The sequence below is a fragment of the Eupeodes corollae genome, chromosome 3, assembly GCF_945859685.1.
Source record: "Eupeodes corollae chromosome 3, idEupCoro1.1, whole genome shotgun sequence".
In the NCBI taxonomy this organism is placed as follows: domain Eukaryota; kingdom Metazoa; phylum Arthropoda; class Insecta; order Diptera; family Syrphidae; genus Eupeodes; species Eupeodes corollae.
The window spans coordinates 137,983,491-138,005,766 of NC_079149.1; the positions used below are offsets into that span (position 1 = coordinate 137,983,491).

At 40.5% G+C, this 22,276-nt stretch overlaps 1 protein-coding gene across 2 annotated transcripts; it reads right to left on the bottom strand.

Annotated features, from left to right (window-relative positions):
- Positions 1 to 1,024: 1,024 nt before the first annotated feature.
- LOC129949007 (uncharacterized) lies at positions 1,025 to 22,104 on the bottom strand. 2 transcript variants are annotated; one of them, XM_056060191.1, is made up of 8 exons: positions 21,133 to 22,104; positions 20,769 to 21,064; positions 12,049 to 14,235; positions 11,841 to 11,981; positions 11,637 to 11,776; positions 3,492 to 3,631; positions 3,127 to 3,417; positions 1,025 to 3,052 (listed from the first exon to the last, which is right to left on the bottom strand). In XM_056060191.1, exons 1-8 carry the CDS (start codon positions 21,797 to 21,799, stop codon positions 1,410 to 1,412), a joined length of 5,505 nt encoding a protein of 1,834 aa, XP_055916166.1. In that variant the 5' UTR covers positions 21,800 to 22,104; the 3' UTR covers positions 1,025 to 1,409. The 2 variants fall into 2 exon arrangements, with proteins under 2 accessions (XP_055916166.1, XP_055916165.1); XM_056060190.1 differs by having other exon boundaries at positions 20,769 to 21,067.
- Between the last annotated feature and the right edge of the window lie 172 nt (positions 22,105 to 22,276).

The following is a 22,276-nucleotide window of genomic DNA, read 5'->3' on the forward strand; positions in this document are numbered from 1 at the left end:
TCATTAAAAGTGAAGACGCGACAGAGTTTTTGCTAAGAAATAGAACAATTAAACACATTTACGATTTTTTAGTGAAAGTTAATTTTGAAAGGTTAAGAAAGCCTATTTTTCTTACACTGAAATGTAAAACTATCAATATCAGCCTGTAAAAGAATACAATCATTTTTGGAATTTACTATTTCCCTTGAATCTTCCAGTCATATGCAAAAAATAGAATCTGACTTGAGCGCAAACATAACGTTACATTGTTAAAAAACAGGATGAACAGTAAAGGCCGAAAATGGCTTCCCTGAGGAACACCAAATTAAGCAATAAATTGAAAGACGAGTTATAAGTTATCAAGGTAAAATATGATCGAAGCTAAGAAAAAGGATAGAAAACCAAGGGCTTTTTATTTGAATAATAGTTTCGTGGCTAAGTTGGTCAAAAGCTTTAGAAAATCCAGTGTATACATGGTCTGCTTTATAACCTTGTTCTAAAGTGTTTGAACATTTGTTTGAGAATGTGAGAAGATTTGTAGCGGTTGATATTTTTCTCACGAATCCGTGTTGCTGTTTGCAAATGAGGTAATTAATTAAAAAAGGCTGCACTCTCACAATCAACTTGTTCAAAAAGATTGGGAATGTAAGAGGCCTGTGGTTTGTTATATCCGCCTTGGCAGTTGAATATTGATGTAACAAAACGACTTTTTCCATATGCCGGAAAATTTTGATATTTTTAGGGAAAATTTGAATATGAAAGAAAGTTGTTCAACTATAGCACACGAATATGACTACAGATGGTTTGTAAAAAGAAGTCTAAATTACGAAAACATACTTCATCAACAATTAGCAAATTACTGTCTGAAATTGGTCACGAAAGCTTTTAGTAATTTGTTTATGTTGGCAGTTTCAATATTCCAATAAATCCCTGAAGAATGCAAACATCAAGTGTCTTTTAAAAGTCGTTAGCATTAATTTGGAACGGAGGAGGTAATAAAAACAAGGACAACTTATTTAAACACTTCATACGCATTGTGGACGAATAAGTTTTGTTTTTCTTTATTTTTCTCTTTATAATATTTTTTTTTCGCTTAACAATATTAAGTAGCTACATATAAATATATATATGTGTGTTTATGTGTTTATTTGTAACTTTTATTTACACGTTTTTCTTTTTGTTTTAATTAATATTTAATAACTTATGATTTTGATTAATTGATAGTGATTTTTTCTCGATAGGTGCCACACGACTGTACACATGGCTAAGTTTTTTTTTATTATTTTGTTTTTCTAGAGGGGAAGGGGATCTGGGAGGGTTATAACAGGAGGAAATAGGTGAAGAAATAAATTAAAATAATTATGCATATATTTCCAATATGGGAGGGGGGGACGGGAATCGTTGTTCGGGTGTTGGAGTTTGAAACGAAACTAGAAGGATGACGATGATGTGATGTTATTTCGCGCACTCGTCGTTGTACTGTCCATACTTGCCATGATCGAGCTTAAAAGGTCTGGCTGCTTCGCCGATGCTCCACTGCTACTGCCACTCCCACTGCCACTGTTACTGGTCTTACTAATTGACACATTTGCCGCTGCCGAGGACAATAAGTGCGACTTGGTTCGGTTTGAGGAGATTTTGGTTGTCCGATTATCTGCTGCTGGGGTGGCAGAGGAACTATTTGCTGGCATCGAAGGTAGAGGGGGTGGAGGAGGAGGTGCGAGTGGTGGGGCAAGTGCAGGAGGCAGAGGAGGTGGCGACGCCTTGGGTGGTGGTGGAAGTGGAGGCAAAGGTGGATGAGCTATTGTATCGATGATCACCTCCTCTGAGACGACCACTTCTTCCTCATGGCTGACAATAAGTGGAGGTTCGATGCCGACACATAAATTACTCAAATTGACATCGCCACTGGTTACTTGCATCAAATCACGTGTGTTTTTGGTGCATTCATTGCTGCCCACGCCTACGATACTACTGCTATTCACCACCGCTGCCGCCGGGACTGTTGGTGGATGGATCTTTTCATCGGAAATTATTTGTACTTGGATTTTAATTTCGGGCTGTTTTTGATTTAAGCTATTGAGGTAGGCATCCTTATCCGCAAATGCCGACGGTGTGGGAAGTGGTGGCGGTTCTGGAATCTTCGGAGGAGTCCGCTTCGTATCGACGTTGACGGTTTTGACATGGAAATTGGGGGCTATTGTCGCTGAGGGTTTCTTAATACCGACGCTATGCTGCTGAGGTTTTTCCGCCGGCGTCGGCACTTTTGCAACAATTGTCACCGCAGCCGCCGAGGCTGAATCTTTTCGATCGCGATCTCGATCACGGTCACGATCACGATCGCGGTCACTATCTCGCCTGTGGTGTATACTACTACTTCTACTGCTGCTGCTCTTAGAACTTCCTGACCCCGATGAGGATTTGCTGCCTTTGCTCTTGCTGCTGTTGGTCCTGACACTATTCTTGTTATCACTACTAACAGGATTACTGCTGCTGCTACTTGATTTCTTAGGTCGCTGCTGCTCTGTGGGCGGCACTGGAGGCGGCGGTAGTGCCACTGACACTGATCCTGAAGAACTGGCAGTAGATGATGATGCCGCTATCGCTGTCGCTGCTGCTGGCCCTTGAACTGGAACTGAACTCTTGTGTTGTTTAACTGGAGAGTTGGCATTGCTGGTAGATGATTTAGAATTTTTGTGGACTTTATGCGGATCGAGGACGAGTTTTCTCATATCAATCTTAGCCTCTTCTTTGGAAATCTTTTTCTTTGCCGCCGAACTGCCTCCCGGGGACTCACTTCCAGCACCACTGCATTCTTTTGTGATGCTCTCTTCGGCTCCACTCTCGCTGGACCGTCTCTTATCAATGTCCGTGAGCTTTTTGTCCGACTTTTTCACCTTTCCGTCGTGAGTTCGCTTGCATGGCGTCGACTTTTTCTCTTCTAACAACGAAATCGGATGCGGGAGTATTGTTTGTTTTTCTTTATAGTGAGGCGGTTCAGCTAGAATGGGGTTGTTCTTCTCGTTGATTACCTCTTGACCTGGGTAATATTGTCTCAATCGAAGATGCCAAGCTGGAATTTGATAAAAATGAGAGAATTCAATGAATTTCTTCTAAGAAATGGAATGTTTAAAATTATGGACTTACCTATACTGGTTACTGCGGTCACGGTACGGAATTGATGGATTATATTCCGGGGTAGAAAATAAATATCGTTATCACAAAGCTGTATTCGGGAATAGCGAATGCCCTCCCTTCGTAGTTGATTGAGTTTTGCGTCCTCAATCCACTGCACACACTGGGATATGGGTGGTTCGTGCAGATCCAATTGTAACATCTCAACTAAGTAATTGAAGTCTTGAGCAGCGAAGGCGACAACATCCTTGGTTACACGATTTTGTGTATACGGTTGACCACAATGAACTGCTTTTAAAATACCTTTAAAAAAAAAGAAAACATAAAACCATTAGATAAGATTCTGTGTTGGAATACTTTTGAAAAAGAAAACTTACCAACTGCGGCAGTGGTTATTCGTTCATGACCATGGCCAACATGATCAGCGTGAGCCTTAGTTCGGTCCTCTATCATTGTTTCTCTTGCTTCAGATAGTCTGGGCAAGTATTGGAGGTTTCTCAACTCGTTTATTCGTGTTCTACAAAAAATAAACAAAAGATATGCAGTACATTGAATAGAGAACTTAAAATCATTACCCTCTGACTTTTAAAGGTTTTGTATTGATCAGTCCAAAAGGGAGACAAATTTAATAGATATATTTTTCTTGATTCCAGATTTAATTTCTTCTTTCTTGAAGCTTTTTTCACATTTTGAAAATTTCTATTCAGAAAAGACTGCACAAGTTTTACTTGATGCAGAGAGGTTTAGGTCACGAAGTTCAACCACAACTTTAATAACGAAAATACTTAATTTTAGATTTTTCTTAACAGAAAAAAGATGCCTAAGGAACATGTTTTAAAAAAAAAACGACATTTCAATGCTATTTCGGAAGAAAAGCAACAAAACCTAAATTTAATTGGAGTGAGACATGGCAGAGAAGGCTTAGATTAAAACAGTTGATTGCAAGTTGTGCTCCCGAAGAATGACACTAGATCATGACAATTGTCGGTTAAAGAAGAAGAACCTGGATTTTCAATTGTTAAATGCATCTAATTTGTTTTTCTTGCCAAGATGTGCCTTATCAAATTAAGCTTTTTATATTTGCAGCCATTGTGAAATTTATTAGTTTTTTAGGAACGTTTTGATATGACACTGAAAAGTGTCGTTTTTAAGATTTACTATCCTCTGATTTTTTAAATACGATTTGGATTAATTTTTTTTAGTATTCTCAACTAAACATTTTCAACTTCTAATTTTCTTAACTTTCGAGAAATGATAAAGATTACTAACTTCAGATCTTGCGTTAGCATTCAATGGAATACTAAACTTTGTCCACTTTGGGAATTTTCCATTGTCACTAATAAATGAACATGAAAATCATAAAGGATTGAACGAAGGCAGTACAAAATGTTTCTCGGGACGACCGGTCCTCATCTAATTTAAGGGTTTTTGACTTGCGATGAAAAACATGTGTTAGCTAGTCGCAAGTTAGATTGCAAACGACGTTTCAGTCAAAATTTTGCGTTACACCTTTCTTTACTGAAATTTAAGATGTGGATTTAGAAGACCTTTGTTTGAGACAAAGTGGCGCGCTTGATGCCATAGAGCTAGTGGCTAGTGATTTTTTGCGCACTAAAATACGAAACCGTGTTATCAGCCTTCTTGTGGTGTTATTATCCGTCTCAGAGATTCTTTCAGAGAATAACTCCTCAGCTAAAAGCTACGCAGATGAAGAAAAACAATCCTAAATTTGACTTTCAACTTTTAGTTTGATGTAAACTCTAGAGTTGGTCAACGGAGTGGCTTGAGACAAGTTGAAAAACACCTCTAGATTTTCTTACAGCAACATGAAAATTCAATGTTCAAATGGTAGACATGTGCATTCAAGAGGACACAAGCGTCCACAGGTTTTTCTCAAACCACACCTCTGTCTATCAACTCCTACTCTCACCTCCCCGCGGTGAACATCGGGTGCCTAGTACCTCAACTGGAGATTGGGTTCCAACCCCAGTGGAAAGTTGTTGGGGGCAGCAAACGAGAGAGGGGGGGAGAGGTGTTTCCACTAAGGCACCTCTCCTTATCCAGGCGGCAGCGGACGAATTCTCGAGATAGAATCAACGGTGGCGTCTACAGTTCCAGTAAGGTCGAACTACTTAGTGAACACCTTATAGGGCTTCTTCGACATATTCGGAGCCCAGGCCTATAAGGAGCGGTTCATCCGGCTCCTCTTCCTTGGAGTTATACTAAGGATCTGGCCCTCCAGGTTGGGGGTTGTGCCGTCGGGGTGACTTCCTGGCCACGTAAAAACATCATAGTTTCGAAGCAACAACAAGCCTCGGATACGGACGGATTCACTGTTGACAACCCACGCAAACGAAATAAGGACAACGAACTTCGGATATGTACGTGGAATGTTAGGTCCCTTAACAGACCACGTGCAGCCGAACAATTAGCGGAAGCCCTAAACTGCTGCAAGGCAGATATTACAGCCATCCAAGAAGTGCGATGGGATGGACCGGGTAAACGCAAACTAAAAGACTGCGATATCTACTACGGCGACTGCTACCGAGAACAAAGACAGCGTCTATTTGGGTGTGGATTTGTTGTTGGAACTAGGCTCAGGCAAAAAGTCTTGAGTTTCAACAGTGTGAGCGAGCGCATCACGACAATCCGCATCAAGGCTAAATTCGCCAACATAAGCCTAATATGCGCGCATGCCCCAACAGAGGAGAAAGATGAAGACACCAAAGATATGTTCTTCGAGCTCTTGGACAAGACATATGAGCAGTGCCCTGGCTATGACATTAAAATTGTCTTAGGAGATTTTAATGCCAAGCTAGGAAGAGAAGACATCTTTGGTGGCATAATCGGGAGATACAGCCTGCACGACACCACCTCCGACAACGGATTCAGGCTGGTCGATTTCGCTGCGGGGCGAGACGTTCTGGTAGCTAGTACGCAGTTCACGCATCTTAATATCCACAAGGGGACATGGAAATCTCCTGATCAATCAACCGTCAACCAGATTGACCACATTGCGATCGACGCACGACACTTCTCCAGTATCCAGGATATCCGAACATTCCGAGAGGCCAACATTGACTCGGACCACTACCTCGTTGTAGCCAAGGTACGGCTACGGATATCCCGATCCAAGCCAAAACAAGGAGGTACTGTGAGAAGATTCGACGTTAGACGGCTACAATCGCAAGAGACTGCCATGTCCTTTTCCGATCGAGTCTCTAGTAACCTCCTAAGGAGTCCTATGCTTCCTGCATTAAGCATTGAAAACCAGTGGCAACATTGCCTTGCAGCCATCAGAGATGCCGCCTCTGAAGTGCTAGGTTTCACACGGCCACCACAGCGAAACCCCTGGTTTGACGACGAATGCCTGCAAGCGCACGCAGCGAAACAAGAGGCATACAAAACGGCGCTGCACAAAAGGACTAGAGCTGCTCGCGAGCTCTACGAGCAGAAGAGGAGAGAGGAACACCGGCTTCTTAGACGGAAAAAAAGAGAGCATGAGAAGCGCGCGATCGAGGAGATAGAGGGATGTCACAACAGGAATGAGGTTCGTAAATTTTACCAAAAGGTACAAAAAATCTCCCAAGGGTACCAGCCACGAACTGTAAAGACGAAGCCTGTAAAGACGATCAAGGGAACATCGTAGTAGAACCACAGTCGATGCTGAGAATATGGAAAGATCACTTCTCCAAATTATATAACGGCGATGACGAACCGAACTCCGCTGTAAGGGAGATAGAACCACTCAACCTCGGCGACGCAGATCAACAATTCCGCCTACCCGACCTTGACGAAGTGAAGATAGCTATATCTAAACTTAAGTCAAACAAAGCTGCTGGAGCTGACGGCATCACCGCCGAACTATTCAAAGCAGCAGGCGATGACTTGGTAGGGAGCATGCACCAACTCATCTGCAAAATTTGGTCGGAAGAAAGCATGCCCGATGAGTGGAATCTCAGCATAGTGTGCCCGATACATAAGAAAGGAGACCCTCTAAACTGCGCCAACTACAGAGGTATCAGTCTCCTTAACATTGCGTATAAGATCCTCTCTGCCGTATTATGTGAACGTCTGGAGCCATTCGTCAACAACCTGATTGGTCCTTATCAGTGTGGCTTCAGACCAGGAAAGTCCACTATCGACCAAATATTCACACTACGGCAGATCTTGGAAAAAACCCAGGAGCTTCAAATCGATACCCACCATCTCTTTATCGATTTTAAAGCCGCGTATGACAGCATCTGTAGGGAAGAGCTCTACCGAGCAATGTCTAGTTTTGGCATCCCTGTCAAACTTATCCGTTTGTGCAGAATGACGATGGAGAATGCACGCTGCTCTATCAAGGTCGGAAAAGATTTTACCGATGCATTTGATGTCAAAAAAGGTTTTAGACAAGGCGATGCACTGTCATGCGACTTCTTCAACATCGTTCTGGAAAGAATTGTGCAAAACTCAACCGTAAACACTAGAGGCACAATCTTCCAAAGATCCATCCAATTACTCGGATACGCAGATGATATTGACATAATTGTAAGATCAAAGCGTGATGTCAGTGGAGCGTTTTTGAGCATTGCGACGGAAGCGAAGAAGATGGGTTTAATGGTCAATGAGGGCAAGACCAAGTATATGCTGTCATCAAAAAAGGACACTGAACGACGACGTCTTGGACAAAACGTCACCATGGACAGCTATAACTTTGAGGTAGTTAAGGACTTTGTCTACCTAGGCACCGCTATTAATGCAGACAACGACACCAGCGCTGAAATCAAACGAAGAATAACTCTTGCAAATCGCTGCTTCTTTGGACTTAGAAGGCAATTGAGAAGTAAAGTCCTCTCTCGAGCATGTAAAATCACCATCTATAAGACACTCATCATCCCGGTTCTCATTTATGGCGCTGAGGCCTGGACCCTGTCAAAGAAAGATGAGAGCGTCTTAGGATGCTTCGAGAGAAAAATTCTTCGGGCGATTTTTGGTCCCGTACGCATAGATGGAGAATGGAGGAGAAGATATAACGACGAGCTGTACGGGCTGTACAGCGACACTGACCTAGTTAGCAGAATCAAAGTCCAACGGCTTAGATGGCTAGGTCATGTAGAGCGGATGGACATCAACGCTCCAGCCCGGAAGGTCTTCGAATCCAATCCCGAGGGACGGCGCAGTAGAGGAAGACCGCGACTCAGGTGGCGCACCCAGGTGGGAGAGGACCTCAACCAACTTGGCGTGCGAAACTGGAGACAGCTAGCTAGGGACCGAGCTGGCTGGAGACGCTTGTTGGTTGAGGCCCAGGTCCGCCCCGGACTGTAGCGCCACCTTAAGTAAGTAAGTAACATGAAAATTCAAATCCGTTAAGATAAGCACTTTTCATGACAAGAATTACTCTTGAAGAATTTGTCAATTTCTCTTAAGAGGCAGTACTCGTGAAAAAACTTTAGATAGCACAGGCAGGTACATAACTCTAAGACCTCTGGTATGACAGTTTAAAGCACGGCTACTACTTAAATTGTATACCACATTTAAATTCAGTCAAAAACACCTATGGCTCAGCGAAAAAGTTCGTAAGGGTTATTTTTTGTGTTCGAAAAAATGGATCATCATGTAACATACCAAAAAGTGGACGTGAAAAACGTTTGTTCACTTTGGATCCCACATATGACATAGTCCTTCAATCGCTTTAAAAGAAGATTCGTTTCGAATTATGTAAGAAAATGCTCTGGAAATTTAACAGAAGTGTCTGAAAATCTCCGAACAACAACGTCACAAATAATGAGTCTGAAACTGAATAACTGAATATGGGTATGAGGGTCTTAACAGTCCTGATTTTGAACCCAACAACTTTTTATCGGTCTCAAACATCAATAACATTGAATTACTTGAACAACGCTTTTCCTTGTGAGAAAAACCTCTTAATGCCTTAAGATTTATGGACAAATTTGTATCAGAACTGGGGGAAATATTTATTTTTGCCTTAGAGAATATTTTTAAAAACAATAAAACCATTTAAATGACTTTTTAATGCATTATTATGTTTGGGCAATAAATATACGGAGCAATCCTCAAGTCGTAAAAATCTGCACTTTTCATTCTTTGCTGAAGTCAAAACTGAGGAAGCAAACTGGGGGAACAAGATTTGAATTATTTTGTCCAAACATTGCAGATTTTTGGATGTATTCTGGGGTCACATACACTTACCGCTCATCTGAATAGGTTTACAAATATTTTCACCGCACTGATGGCCTCCCTTCATATGTATTGCAATGACACATCTTTTTTATATATGTAGCGAAAGAGCATCATAATGTGTTTCTTTTGGGAGAAAAAAATTTGTATTGAAGCGAAATTTCTGACCAGGCTTTTTTAATGGCTGCGATTAATGACTTTTTGTCTTCGAATGGCCTCCCTGACTCGCATACTTTACGAGAGAGAAGTCCCCACACATTCTCTATTATGTTAATGTCAAAGGAGTGTGGGGGCCACACCAGCATCTCTACATTTTTACTCTCAATAAACTGCCTTACTGACCTTGCTGTATTGATAGGGTCATTTTTAAGTTGGAATGTCCAAGATATTGGTCCTGTAGGAAGTTCTTTTCTAGCACACCTTTACAAGAATTTGCATTCATGTAACAAATTGGAGCTCCAAGGCTCCGTAGAAGGAAATAGCGCTCCCACACCATAACACTGCCTTCACAGCTATGCAGCCGACTTAAATAATGCTCCCCTTTTCGAAGGTCGTGAAAGTAATAATTATAGCCGTCAGGGCCGTCTAAATTCTTCCACGACATATGTAGATATATTTCTTACAGAATTGGAGACGAATTTCTTTCCTAAGTTCGTTAAGTGTTTTTTTTCTTTTCAAATGAGAAGCTCTTTAATCACGCGTTTTACCGTAGCCAAACAGCAATTGACACCGGTATTTATTTTTATTTTTGACGCGGAATCATGAGAATTAGAAGCTACCCTGATGAAGGTCAAAATTTGTTTTGTATTGTGTTGGTATGCATGTCCCTAAAGTATTATGGTAGTTGCTAAAGTCGACCTGTTTTTATGAGCTCGGCGATTTTTGCTTTTTTAAACAATGTTAAACGAAGATCCAAGTTTGTAAGGGTCATAACTGGTGATGAAACATGGGTGTACGGTTATAATATCGAAACCAAAGCACAATCGTCCACCTGAAAGCATCCAACGTCACCAACGAAAAAAGCACGTCAAGTTCGATCAAATGTGAAGGCTTTGCTTACTGTTTTCTTCGATTATAATGCAATAGTCCATCAAGAGATCTAAGTACTACGGTTAATAAGGAGTATTACCCTTAAGTAATGCTACGTTTGCGTGAAGCAATCCGAAAAAAACGCTTAGATTTATGGAAAAACAATTCATGGCTTTTGCCCCAAGGTAAGGCACCTGCTCACTTGTCGTTGGTTGTTCGTAATTTGTTGGTCAAAAACAATACTGTAGTCATGCCCCAACCACCATATTCACTAGATATGGCTCTGTGTGACTTTTTCCTGTTTCCAAAGTTGAAGAGACCCATGAAATGATGGCGTTTTTCCTCGATCGAAGAAATAAAGGCCGAACCGCTTAGAATGCTCAAGGACATATCAAAAAGTGAATATCAAGAGCGCTTCGAAGATTGGAAAAAACTCTGACATAAGTGTATTATATCGTTTCTTGAAAAAAACGAAAATTTCGTGTACTTTTTGAACACACCTCGTATTCTAAATTTGTTAGAAAACTAACCTCCTGATTTGACGTTGGATTTTTGTCTGTTTGGCTGTGTTAGCGCGAATTTTCCACTAACTCATCAGTGCCTGAAATGTGCAAACTAGTTTTTCTTCTTCACTTCTTTCCGAAGCGGCCAATTGAATAATAATTCTTCTCAGTGACAAAATCCAAACTTTATAATGAAATGTTGATTAAAAATTTATCATTTTTGTAAGCTTTAATTTCCAAATCATAAATGAATGACCCTTTATAAAGCAATTGACCACAACAACCAACAGCAAATGCATACAAACCATGTCATTTAGACCACTGATAAATCAGCGACGTCACAGTACCCGCAAATTTCAATTGTTAAGATGGTTGCTATAAATCGTCAGTACAGTACAGACAAAATCCGTCCCGTCCAATTTGTGGGATTCAGTGTCTTCTATTAGTTCAAAGAATCTAAGTTTATTTTCTTACAAAAAAGATGTCTGAAACAGGTCTAAGAGTGCTCTGTTTACGAATACAGAGGCCTTATACTTTTTTATGTTTCAGTTAGAAAATCCAACAATATTTAACAAAATTCAAGGCACGAGGAGTGAAAAAGAAAAAGGCATTGAAGTTTATCTTTGCTATGTTTTTGAGACCTCTCAAATCTCAAAAAATTAAACAGATGAAAGATACTCTACACCTGTGAAAATAAGAATCCTGGCAGCAGTAAATTTAATTCATGAAACGTGAATTGTAAATACATTCGTTGTACATGAACAAAATAACAAAAACGAAAAAGAGAAATAAGTTTTACGATCATACCTCTGTCTCTTCAACGGCGTCTTGCTACTAAGTTCAGCTGTCGGAACCAATTGTTCTCCTGCACGAATCCACAAAATAGGTCCGTCATTTGATAATCTCGGATCGGACTGTAAAATTGAGTTTGCACCCCAAGGCATTGTCTACAAAACAAAAATGGATTTTATTAGAAAATTACACTCCAAACTAAAGCTTAAGCGATCAAACCTTTTTTAAAAATGGATTCTCTTCAATTCGTCCAAGAAGATCGGGGAAATATCCGCCCACCTCTTCGTGAACTTTTCCAACTAAACTTATCTGATGCAATGGACCATAACGAAATGTTCCCTGGGAATAATTCTTCGTGACCTAAAAACAACAATCAAAGGTCAATTAAAAATCCATAATCCATTAAGTTGGAGTTAATTAAATTTACCTGTTCATTATACTGACTCATGGTACACGTTTCAATGTCCGAATTCCGACCCAGAACCCCGGCTTTAACCGTCAGAGTTGAGTAATTATCAGCCATATGCTCGAGCAAGTCTGGCAAGTAGGCCGCCGAGTCGTGAACTATACCCATCACATGATGAGCATAGCCATCGTCGTCCTCCGCAAAACAAACCCTGAAAAACTCTTCCACCAACTCGTCCGTCTCCTCTGGTGTCAGCGAATCGATATCACTCTGGTACATATGCACAACTGAAGCCCCTCCGTTAGGGTGCAGCTCAATGCGGAAGAATCGACCATACTTCAGGTCTTCCAATCCCTTTCGAGTACAATTTACGTCGCTATAATTAAACGGAATTCGGCCCAAATTCGTGGCCAATGGGGCACTCTGCATGCACTGAGTTCCCACACTCGTTCGTCGGATCTTGGAGCGTTTATAGCACTTGGAGCACTCTCTGCTGCTGCTCGTCGACGACGACGAATGCTTCCCTGACTTATAATGACTACTGCCGCTGCTGCTATTGCTGGCGGCACTATTCTTGCGAGAATACGAATTGCTGCCCTGCGAAGAGCTTGATAAGGAATGATTTGTTTTCGATTCGTGGTTAACCTTTGGCGTATCGGTTTCAGAAAGGGCTGATGCACTTGCACCTGCACCTGCGTGGTGCGGAGCTTTACCTGGCTGCTGCTGGTTGTGATGATGGTGCTGCTGCTGCTGAAGAGGCTTAGTTGTCTCAGGCATTTTCATCATGTGATTGTTGTTGTGATTGACAGGCACTGGAACCGGCTGGAGGACAGCCTTCGTGGTAACTATAGGTTGTTTCTTGGAATTACAACTGACGGATTGTGGGCTCGGGAGTGTGCCAAGCTCGGCTTTCAGAGGAGTCTTATTGCCGCAGTTAATTACGTTGGCAACATTGAAGTTCAGCACCCGCGTCACTTCGGTGAGTGTTTTTTCAGGTTTCTTGGACTTGGGTGTTGTTGCTTCTGCTGCTGAAATTGGCGTCGTCACTGGTTTCAAGTGCACCGAGGAAGGCGTTTCCGGTTTGTTTTGTTTGTTGTTCTCCGTCGTCAAAGTTAACTTAACTTCAGAAGCCACTATCGCCACTGGTTGGATGCTTCCTCCTAAGTCAGGAGTTCGTTTTGCTTCTGCTCTTTTTTCTGAAGAAGGCGAAAATGTTGCATTTTCATTATTTTCAATCACAGATAAGGAAGTTGTTTTTGGAATTAGAGAGTCTTCTTCATCAACGGTCTTAGACAGTAGCTTCGTGGTCGGTGTTTTGGGTATAATTACAAGATCGTATTGTGTGGGGGGTTTGTCAATTTCTGGCATTGGTCCCGATATTGGCGAATTAAGTGCCATATCTTCCAACAACACTCGAACTCGCGGCGTTGCAGGTTTGGCTATGGATTCTTCTTTAATTGATAAACTTAAGGAATTGCTGTCTGCTAAAGACGAAGTTACTACACTATCAAATGAGATCTTGTCTTTTGTTTCAATAGGCGAAGGAGTGTGCGGAGTGAGAGGTTCTTCTTCTTTGTCAATGTTTGTTTTTAAGGGAACTATTTCTATCTTTAGCTCTGGCTCCATTTTAACTGCATTTAGATCCAACTTTATGTCAGGTTCGTGTTTAATTGGAATTGATTCTACTTTCTCGTCAACTTCCATTGGCTCTGGCTTATCTTCGCAACTTGGTTTAAGTTGACTTTCTGGGGTTTCTGTTTCCTGTTTTATCTCAACGCCAATGATGGGTATGATGGGTGCTGCTACTGCTGCTACTGGTCGAGAGGGCAAATCATCAATTTTGGAAGTTTTTACGTCTTCAATTTTGATAGATTGCGTTGGTTCTTGTTTAATTAGTGCTACTGTTGTAGCTGCTACTACAACTGCTGCTGAAGAACCAGTGTCCAATGGTTTTAACGCAATAGTATTGGGCTGGACTACTAACGAAGAAGACGAGATGGTCTTGATTTGAAGAGATTTTTCTATAGGTTTTGAACATTCAACAATGTTCGTTGGGGGTTTGATCGAAATTTCTGATTTATCCAAAATCTGAGAGAGCTGAATTGAGCTGCGACGTCTCTCGGGGGTTTTGGGTATCTTATTTGAAACTGAGCTTGAAGACTTGGAAGAATGATTGCTTCGACTGCTCTCGGAACTTCGTCTTCTTTCCTGATTGATTTAAAAAAAAAATTGTTAATGAATAATGTTACAAAAATGTAGTTTAATCCAAACTGAAGATTTCAATAAAAAAAAATAGATGTTGATGAAGAGGTAATCCCGCATATTCTTTGACTTGGTAAAGAATAAAATAAAACGTATCATCCTCATCAATAGTTGCTCGTTTAACACTGGTCTAAATAGACATAATTCTTTAAGTCAAAAACTTGGGTTTGGCATTGTTTTTTCTCTTTCGTTTAATACTTAAAACTTGAGTCTAGAACAACTGCTAAATATCGTATTAATTTAATCTTAAGACAATTAGACAGACAAAATTATATTTAGTTTAATACTAACGTCTAAGTTGGTTGAGCTTGTCATTTGACTTAAGTCCATATTGCCTAGAGTCAAAGAATTGGTCTTATCAGTTCCTGACAGACAAGATTCCTAACAAAAATATTAGTTAGACAATTTGGGGTTAATCAAGGTAGTGTCTCAAATTTGCTGGCAATATTAAAGTTTTGCAACATATATTTTGGAACTTGGACTTCTTCAGATCAATCTACCGTCAACTAGATTGACCATATTTTGATCAAGGCCAGACACGCTTCCTGCATCATGGATGTACGAACTTTCCGAGGAGCTAACATCGTGTCGGACCACTACCTCGTTGTAGCCAGGGTAGCACTTCGGGTTTCCAGACCCAAGGCAAAACAGGGAGGTCTTGGGAGAAGGTACAACGTCGAACGGCTAGAGTCGCCAGATATAACCACATCCTTTTCCGACCGAGTTAAAAGTAACTTCTCTCGAAGTTCTCTGCTGCCAACACAATGTATCGAAAACCAGTGGCAATCAGAGAAGCCGCCTTTTATGTGCTGGGTTTCAAGAAGCCACCGACAAGGAACCCCTGGTTTGATGAGGAATGTCGGCAGGCAAATGCAGCCAAATAAGAGGCATGCTAAGCGGCGCTGCATAAAAGGATGAGAGCTGCTCATGAGCGAGAGGAACAATTCCGACTTAAACGAAGTAAAGATTGCCATATCTATCGGCTTGAATGCCGAGCTCTTTAAAGCAACTGGAGATAAGTTGGTTAGGAGCATGCACCAACTTTTTTGTAAGATATGGTCGGAAGAAAGCATGCCCGATGAATGGAACCTCAGTATTGTTTGCCCGATCCTGAAAAAAAGTACACCCTCTAAACTTCACCAACTATAGACGAATCAGTCTACTTAACATCGCCTTTAAAAACTTCTCCGGCATAATATGTGGACGTCTAAAGCCCATCGTCAACAACTTGATAGGTCCTTATTAGTGTGGTTTTAGACCAGGAAAGTCCACAGTTGATCAAATATTCGTATTACGGCAGATCCTGGAAAAAACCCAACAACACCAAATCGACACCCACCATCTTTTCATCAATTTCAAGGCCGCATATTACAGCATCTACAGGGACGAGCTGTAAAGAGCCATGTCTAGTTTTGGCATCCCTGCGAAACTCGTCCGTGTGAGCAGGATGACCATGGAGATTTCAAGCTGCTCCACAAAGGTTGGAAACAACTTAACAGAAACTTTCGATGTCAAAAAAGGTTTTAGACAAGGTGATGCGCTGTCATGCGATTTTTTTAACATCGTGCTTGAAAGAATAGTGCAGAGCTCACACGTCAACACTAGAGGCACTATCTTTCAAAAGTCTGTCCAATTACTAGCATATGCTGATGACATTGACATAATCAGAAGAACTCAGCGTGATGTCAATGGGGCTTTTGTGAGTATTGAGGCAGATGAGATAAAAATGGGTTTACTATTAATGAGGGGAAAAACAAAGTACATGCTGTCGCAAGAAAGGATCTACAACACCGACGTCTTGGTTAAAACGACACCATCGACAGATGTAACTTTGAGGTAGTCAAGGACTTCGTCTACCTTGGCTATTCCACAGTAAACGCAGAAAACAACACCAGCGTTGAGATTAAACGAAGAATAACTTTTGATAACCGCTGTTTCTTTGGGCTAAGAAAGCAAAAAGATGGAACGACGAGCTGTACGGGCTGTATAGCGACGTAGACTTAGCCAAAATGGTAAAAGTCTAACGACTAAGATGGCTGGGTCACGTATAGCACATGGAAATCAATACCCCGGTCCGTAAAGTTTTTGAATCCACACCCACTGGACAGAGCAGTAGAGGAAGTGGAAAGTGACCTCACTCAACTTGGAGCGCGTAACTGGAGACATCTAGCAAGGGACCGAGCTAGATGGAGAAGTTTGTTGGTTGAGGCTCTAGTTCACACAGGACTGTAGCGCCACCGTAAATAAGTAAGTAAAAATAAATCAGTTCATTGAGCTTATTTCAGGTTAGTAAAAGAAACTGAAGACATGGAGCGAAGACATCCTCAAGCCATTAAAAAATTACCATAACATCCATTATAGTGTTTGGTTTGAGAAGTGAATGCTCAAACTAGCGGTGCCTTTTTTCCAAAAATAAATAAACTTGGTTCCAACAAGATGTCGCAGCTTAAGCCGAATTTATCCTGTTAACTGGTCGTGTGATTTAACGCCTCTTGGAATCTTTTTCAGGAGCTATGTTGAGTCATTGGTTTTAACGCTAACCCAGTAACTCTTAAGGAATTTTAAGTCAATGTCGAAGCCACCATTGACGCCAAATTTATTGGAAAAAGTTGTAAAATATTGGCCTGTGGACATGTGTCGCAAATCCTATTACAAAAATTAAAGCCATGGAATTATTTTAAAAAATGTATTCCAACAACAGTTCTGTCTTGTGTTGTTACCTATTTAAAGTTATCAAGCTTTAAAAAAACATCCATTACTATATTTGTTAATATAAATATCGCTTCAAAAATGTTGTAAACAAAGAACCAATTTAATTTTATTTATAACAAAAAATAAAGTTCCACAAAGATTGCTGCAAAATTGGTTTATTCGTCTCAAACTTTATCTCGATTAAAAACAGCTTAATATATTTTTTGTTTATATTGTGCGCGCACTCAAGGGGATATGAATACCCTTATAATGATTATACACAGTGCGAGCAATCAGGAGGAGAGGATATGATTGGAAAGGAGAGACAGATGCACATTTGTTTTGAATGTCTGTACATCGTAATGAGTGGGAAATATTGAGTCTGGTAAAGCATTCAACATTCGTGTAGAGCCACTAAAGACAGAATCTCTGTACAATAAAATACATCTCAAATCGGGCTCAAGGGCAAACTGATGAGAATTCCTAGAAGAACGGGTATTACGGTTGAATTCTTTGAGGGGAGGAATACAAGAGACTCAAGTGAGTAATAAAAGCACCTGCCCAGATATGGGAATTGTATTCGAATTTCGGACGAATATAGGCTTTATAGATAATAGCTAGATCAGAAGGGGTAAAAAACTTCTTGCATCTTCGGAGAAAACCTAAACACTTAGCAGTATTTTTGGCGATGTCAAATATGTTCAGTCTCCTCGATGCAAGTACAACTCATGGATAATGGCATTGGGGGAGGGTACGCTTTTGTGACAGTTGACAACATTGAGTTTTCGAAACATTAAATTCTACACGGTTTTTAATTCCCCATTGTACAATGCTGTCAAGATCAGAATTTAATGAACTAATCATACGCTGTCGTTGGTAGTCAACAACCGAAGAACAAGGATGAGAATCTAAAATCGAATATAAAAAGCAGAGGGTACTGTCATCTCAGACAAAAGATCATTTATGAATATATGGAAGAGAGTTGAAAACAAAACGGACCCCGGGGGCACACCAGCGTTTATATTGGGATATAAGATTTGAACCCGTCCAGTACTACTTGAATTGAACGTTCCGAAAGGTAATTTCTAACCCAACAAAGAAGAGATTCATCAATTTCGATAAGAGAGCTTGGTGCCAAACTCTATCAAATGCCTTTGAAATATCAAGTGCAATAATCTTACTTTCTCCAAAACGATTTAAAGATTTGTTCCATTGTTCGGTGAGATAAACCATGAGATCACCAGTGGATCTATTGCAACGAAAGCCATACTGCCGGTCATCAAAAAGCGTCCGTTCTTCAAGATATTTCTTAAATTGAAAATTGATCAGCGTTTATATGACCTTGGAAAGAAGGGACGTAAGTGCAATTGGACAATAGTTAGAGGGATAGGCTGGCCAAATGCTGTTTTCCATCCACTCTGAAAGAGACTAGTAGAATAGGACGGATGGAAAAGCTTATGCAGTGGTTTTGCCAGCGTTGAAGAACACCTCTTCAGAATAATAGCAAGGAACCTATCCGGGCCAGCGAATTTGTGAATGTCAAGATCTTTTAGTACTCTAGCAACTGTACGAGTGCGAAAGAAGATTCGTCCCATGGAATAGTTAGGAGGAGTCATATTAACAGCAAACTTTGCTGCAAGCAAATTGGCTTTATCAACCGAGCTTACATAGGGAGTGTCATTGTGGACGAGCGTTGGAACCGATGACGTGGTGTTTCGTACGTTTTTTACAAGTGACCAGACATTTTTACTACCTTTGGGACATTGTAGTATTTTTTGCCTTAATTTCTGATCATGCAAAAATTTGGTTCGTCGAATATGATCATTACAGGTCTTTCTAGCTTATTTGAAATTATTCCGGTTTTCCTCAGTCGGAATGGCTTTTACAACAACGGAAACTTACATCTCTGAACCTAATAACCTGTTTACAGCTCGAATCAAAAAATGAGTTCTGTTTGAGTTTGATAATTTGTAGCCAATTCGGGATAAATTTCTCATTCCTAAAAGAATGAAGTTTGTAACCATATCTGCGCTGGAATCCACGTCACTATCGAGGAGGCATAGTGACCAATAAAAGTTCTTGAAGAACTCGTTGAGATTGTTCCAGTTGGCTTTCTCATATTGCCATACCGGTTCTCGTAGGGTTTTTCTCTTGACCTGGGGTTTTTTGGCATGAGAAATTAGAACAATGGCCTGAGTTGCCTAGAGGTGATAATACACTAACCGCATATTTATTAGGATCAGAGGTAAAAAACAAGTCTAGAGTGTTGGCGGACTGACCTGCAATGTCAGGAATCCGAGTCGGCTCGTCAACTAACTGGGTCAGGTGGTTTAACTCAGAAAAAATCTCGACATACCTTCCTTCGGATGTTGTCTGAAGCATTGTGTACATTGAAATCACCAGTAACGACGATCCCACTGTGCGGAGAATATGATACAATTATCTGGATAGAGTCGGACAGCGCATCAAATTCGTTAGAAGTCTAATTGTTTGCTTGCAGACTTGGGCTACGATAAATAAAACACGTATGAATGATGCGCCTTTGGAGGGTGAATTTAAACAACATACATGTCACCGACCATATTGTGGTAGAAGCTGATAGACAACATCATTCCAAACATATACGGCTAGAGGTGAGAAAAGAATAAAGGCACTAAGCTATAACCGTAAAGGTTAAACTCCGAGTGGTCAGTGGTTTCACCAACCTGAGTTTCGCTGAGTGCCAAAACGGATGACCTTTTCAAAACAGTATGAACGCATTCAGCATTGAACTTTTTCCTAGCCCCACGAATGTTGCTTTACTGAACATACAACTTACCAGCCATCACAATACACCAAAACACAATAGTAGCAAATTTAATTTGGGCATTCTTGACAAGTTACTAAGATATTCCGCCTTTGGTATTTGAGATCATAACATTTTTCAAATTGTAGACAAGTGTTTGAACAGCCGAAAATGTTTAGGTTCTTATTTACTATACATTGGTTAGCAAATGGACTTGTTACTGGTCTTAGGTTTTTCCTACTTAGACTCATGCAGTTCTGAAATGTTTAAAATTATAATTTCCAAGTAATATTTTTTCCTGTCTCATTTTAGAGAGTTTTTAATCGCATTAACTGTTTTCCATTTCAAAGTAGGATTCGGAAGCTCTAAATAGATATATTTCTTTTACTTAGTGAATCCGTATTCTTGTTGGAGCTATCAAACATGAATTTCTTTTGTTATTGGTTGTTCATCTTGTTTTAAAGCAAAACTAGTTAAAAAAGGTTTTTGAATTTCTATCAAATTTGATTTAGATGCCAACAAAATTTATATTCCAAAGATCTCATAGATTCTCACTTTTGATGTAAAAATCTGAGAACAGAATTTTTATGATTGAATTTCTCAAGAATTATTTATCGCACATTTCGAGAAGAAATCTCATAAATATTGATAGCTTCTCTACAATTCTACCAAGATTAAAACCCGTGAAAACTTTGACTAAAAGTATGATTACATTATATGACTCTGATTAGATGAAAAACTTGACTTCCAAGATGGAAATTATAAAGGAATAATATGAGAACATTTTATTAACAGTATCTAAATAAATAAAAAGGTTCGCGCCAATCAGTAGAACCTGAATAAAACTTTAAACAACAAGAATACCCAGTTATTTGAATTCTTCTCATAAAGTAAGTTAGCTTAACTTGAAACCCTTGTAGATTGCTTCATACAAATAGGAAAAACATCAAAACAATTAAATTTCCAATTGGAAAAAACCCCAACCAACTGTTTAATAATGTACCTTTTCCTTCTCTTGGTCCTTTGAGGCAGATTTATGCTTAGTACTGCTACTGCGATCGTCATGTCGGCCCTTGCTCTTGTCACGGGAGGACTTCTTGTCCTCGTGATGTTTGCGACTTTTTGTCCTATCCTTGCTGCTGCTGTGGCTAGTGTCACTCTTGTTCTTGCTGGAGATGCGATCCTTATCGCCACCGTCTCTGTGACGTTCTCGATCGCTATCCTTCTCCCTGGTTCGGTCTCGATCACGATACCGATCTTTTTCCTTCTTCTTTTTCTTATGACTCCTTAATTGGTCATCTACTAAAATGAAAGAATTGATTCCTTTGCCCAAATGCCAACCATTTAAGCCAAAAAGTAAAACTTACCTTTAGAACTAATTCCATTGTCAGCTTGCACCTTGGGCGGCTGCTGCTGCTGCAGTGGCAAGGACGTAACTGCGCATTTATCTAACTCACTTGAATACTTTTTGGCCTTAGCGGGCGCTGGGAAGAGCTCAGCTCTCTCCTGGCGTGCACCCACAACAACCACCTCGCGCTCTCCTTCGACGACCTTCCTTCTGATTTCTTGTTCTTTTTCGCGGTTCACGTCGTCGTTGGGGTCGGCCGCGCGCTCCTTTGACAGTTTTTCTCTGCCACCTACGTGATTCACCTCAGCAGCCATTTTGGCTCCAGAAATGTTTGTTGGTTTTCCTTCCTCAGCACCTCCTCCGACGACGATTGCGGTCGTCGGAGCCGTTGCCATTACCGCCGCTGGACAAACGTTTGAGGTTGAGGTTGACGCTGATTCTGAGGGCTCGACGGTAGCGTTCCCGATACCGCCTCCGATTCCGTTTATTTTTATTGCAACTACTTTGCTAACGTTTTGCACTTCTACTGCGGGAGATTCTTTCATTTTCACTTCCAATTTTAATTGCGAATTATTCACATTTAATTCTAAACCACTTTTTTCGGATGTTGCAATTTGTTCTTGTTGTTTTGGTGGCGATGGCGATGTCGATGTCGTTGGCGAAGACGATGAAAACGGAGACGCCATTGTTGTAATGCAAATTCAACTCTACCCGTACCCGTACCCAATCCGAATCTCAACTCGAAAGCACCGGAGTGACTACATATAGTTTGGCCAACAAAATATAAATAAATTAAAACGACACTTTTCACACGAATTTCATCATTTTTTCACTAAAATTTCAACAATATACAATCGGGGATGGTTTTGCTTAACAATTGCGCTTTAAAATAACATTTTTTATATCAAATTTAATTATTTAAAAATTAATTGCACGCTCGCGAGCAACACCATTTTACGATTTTAAGCGAGAAAAAAAATTCTTCACTTCGTTCACTTTGGTTTGGTTCGGAAGTACAATCGGGTCACGTCGTCGTACTTGTGGTGAATTTGAGTTTGTGCAGTTCATTTTGGGTTTTGTGCGGGTTCATTCGATGACAGTGTGTAAGCTGAATGCAGTCATTGGTTTGGGTATTTGGTAAATGTCAAATGAAAGGAGTGCTT

What these genes read in the sequence shown, in the direction of transcription:
- LOC129949007 (XM_056060190.1), bottom strand. Translation starts at nt 21,799, where the DNA reads ATGGCGTCTCCGTTTTCATCGTCTTCGCCAACGACATCGACATCGCCA. An exon ending in ACGCCGTTGAAGAGACAGAG is followed by an intron (nt 3,632 to 11,636) that starts GTATGATCGTAA and finishes TATTTTTTGTAG; the next exon opens with AACACGAATAAACGAGTTGA. An exon ending in GACCGCAGTAACCAGTATAG is followed by an intron (nt 3,053 to 3,126) that starts GTAAGTCCATAA and finishes ATCAAATTCCAG; the next exon opens with CTTGGCATCTTCGATTGAGA.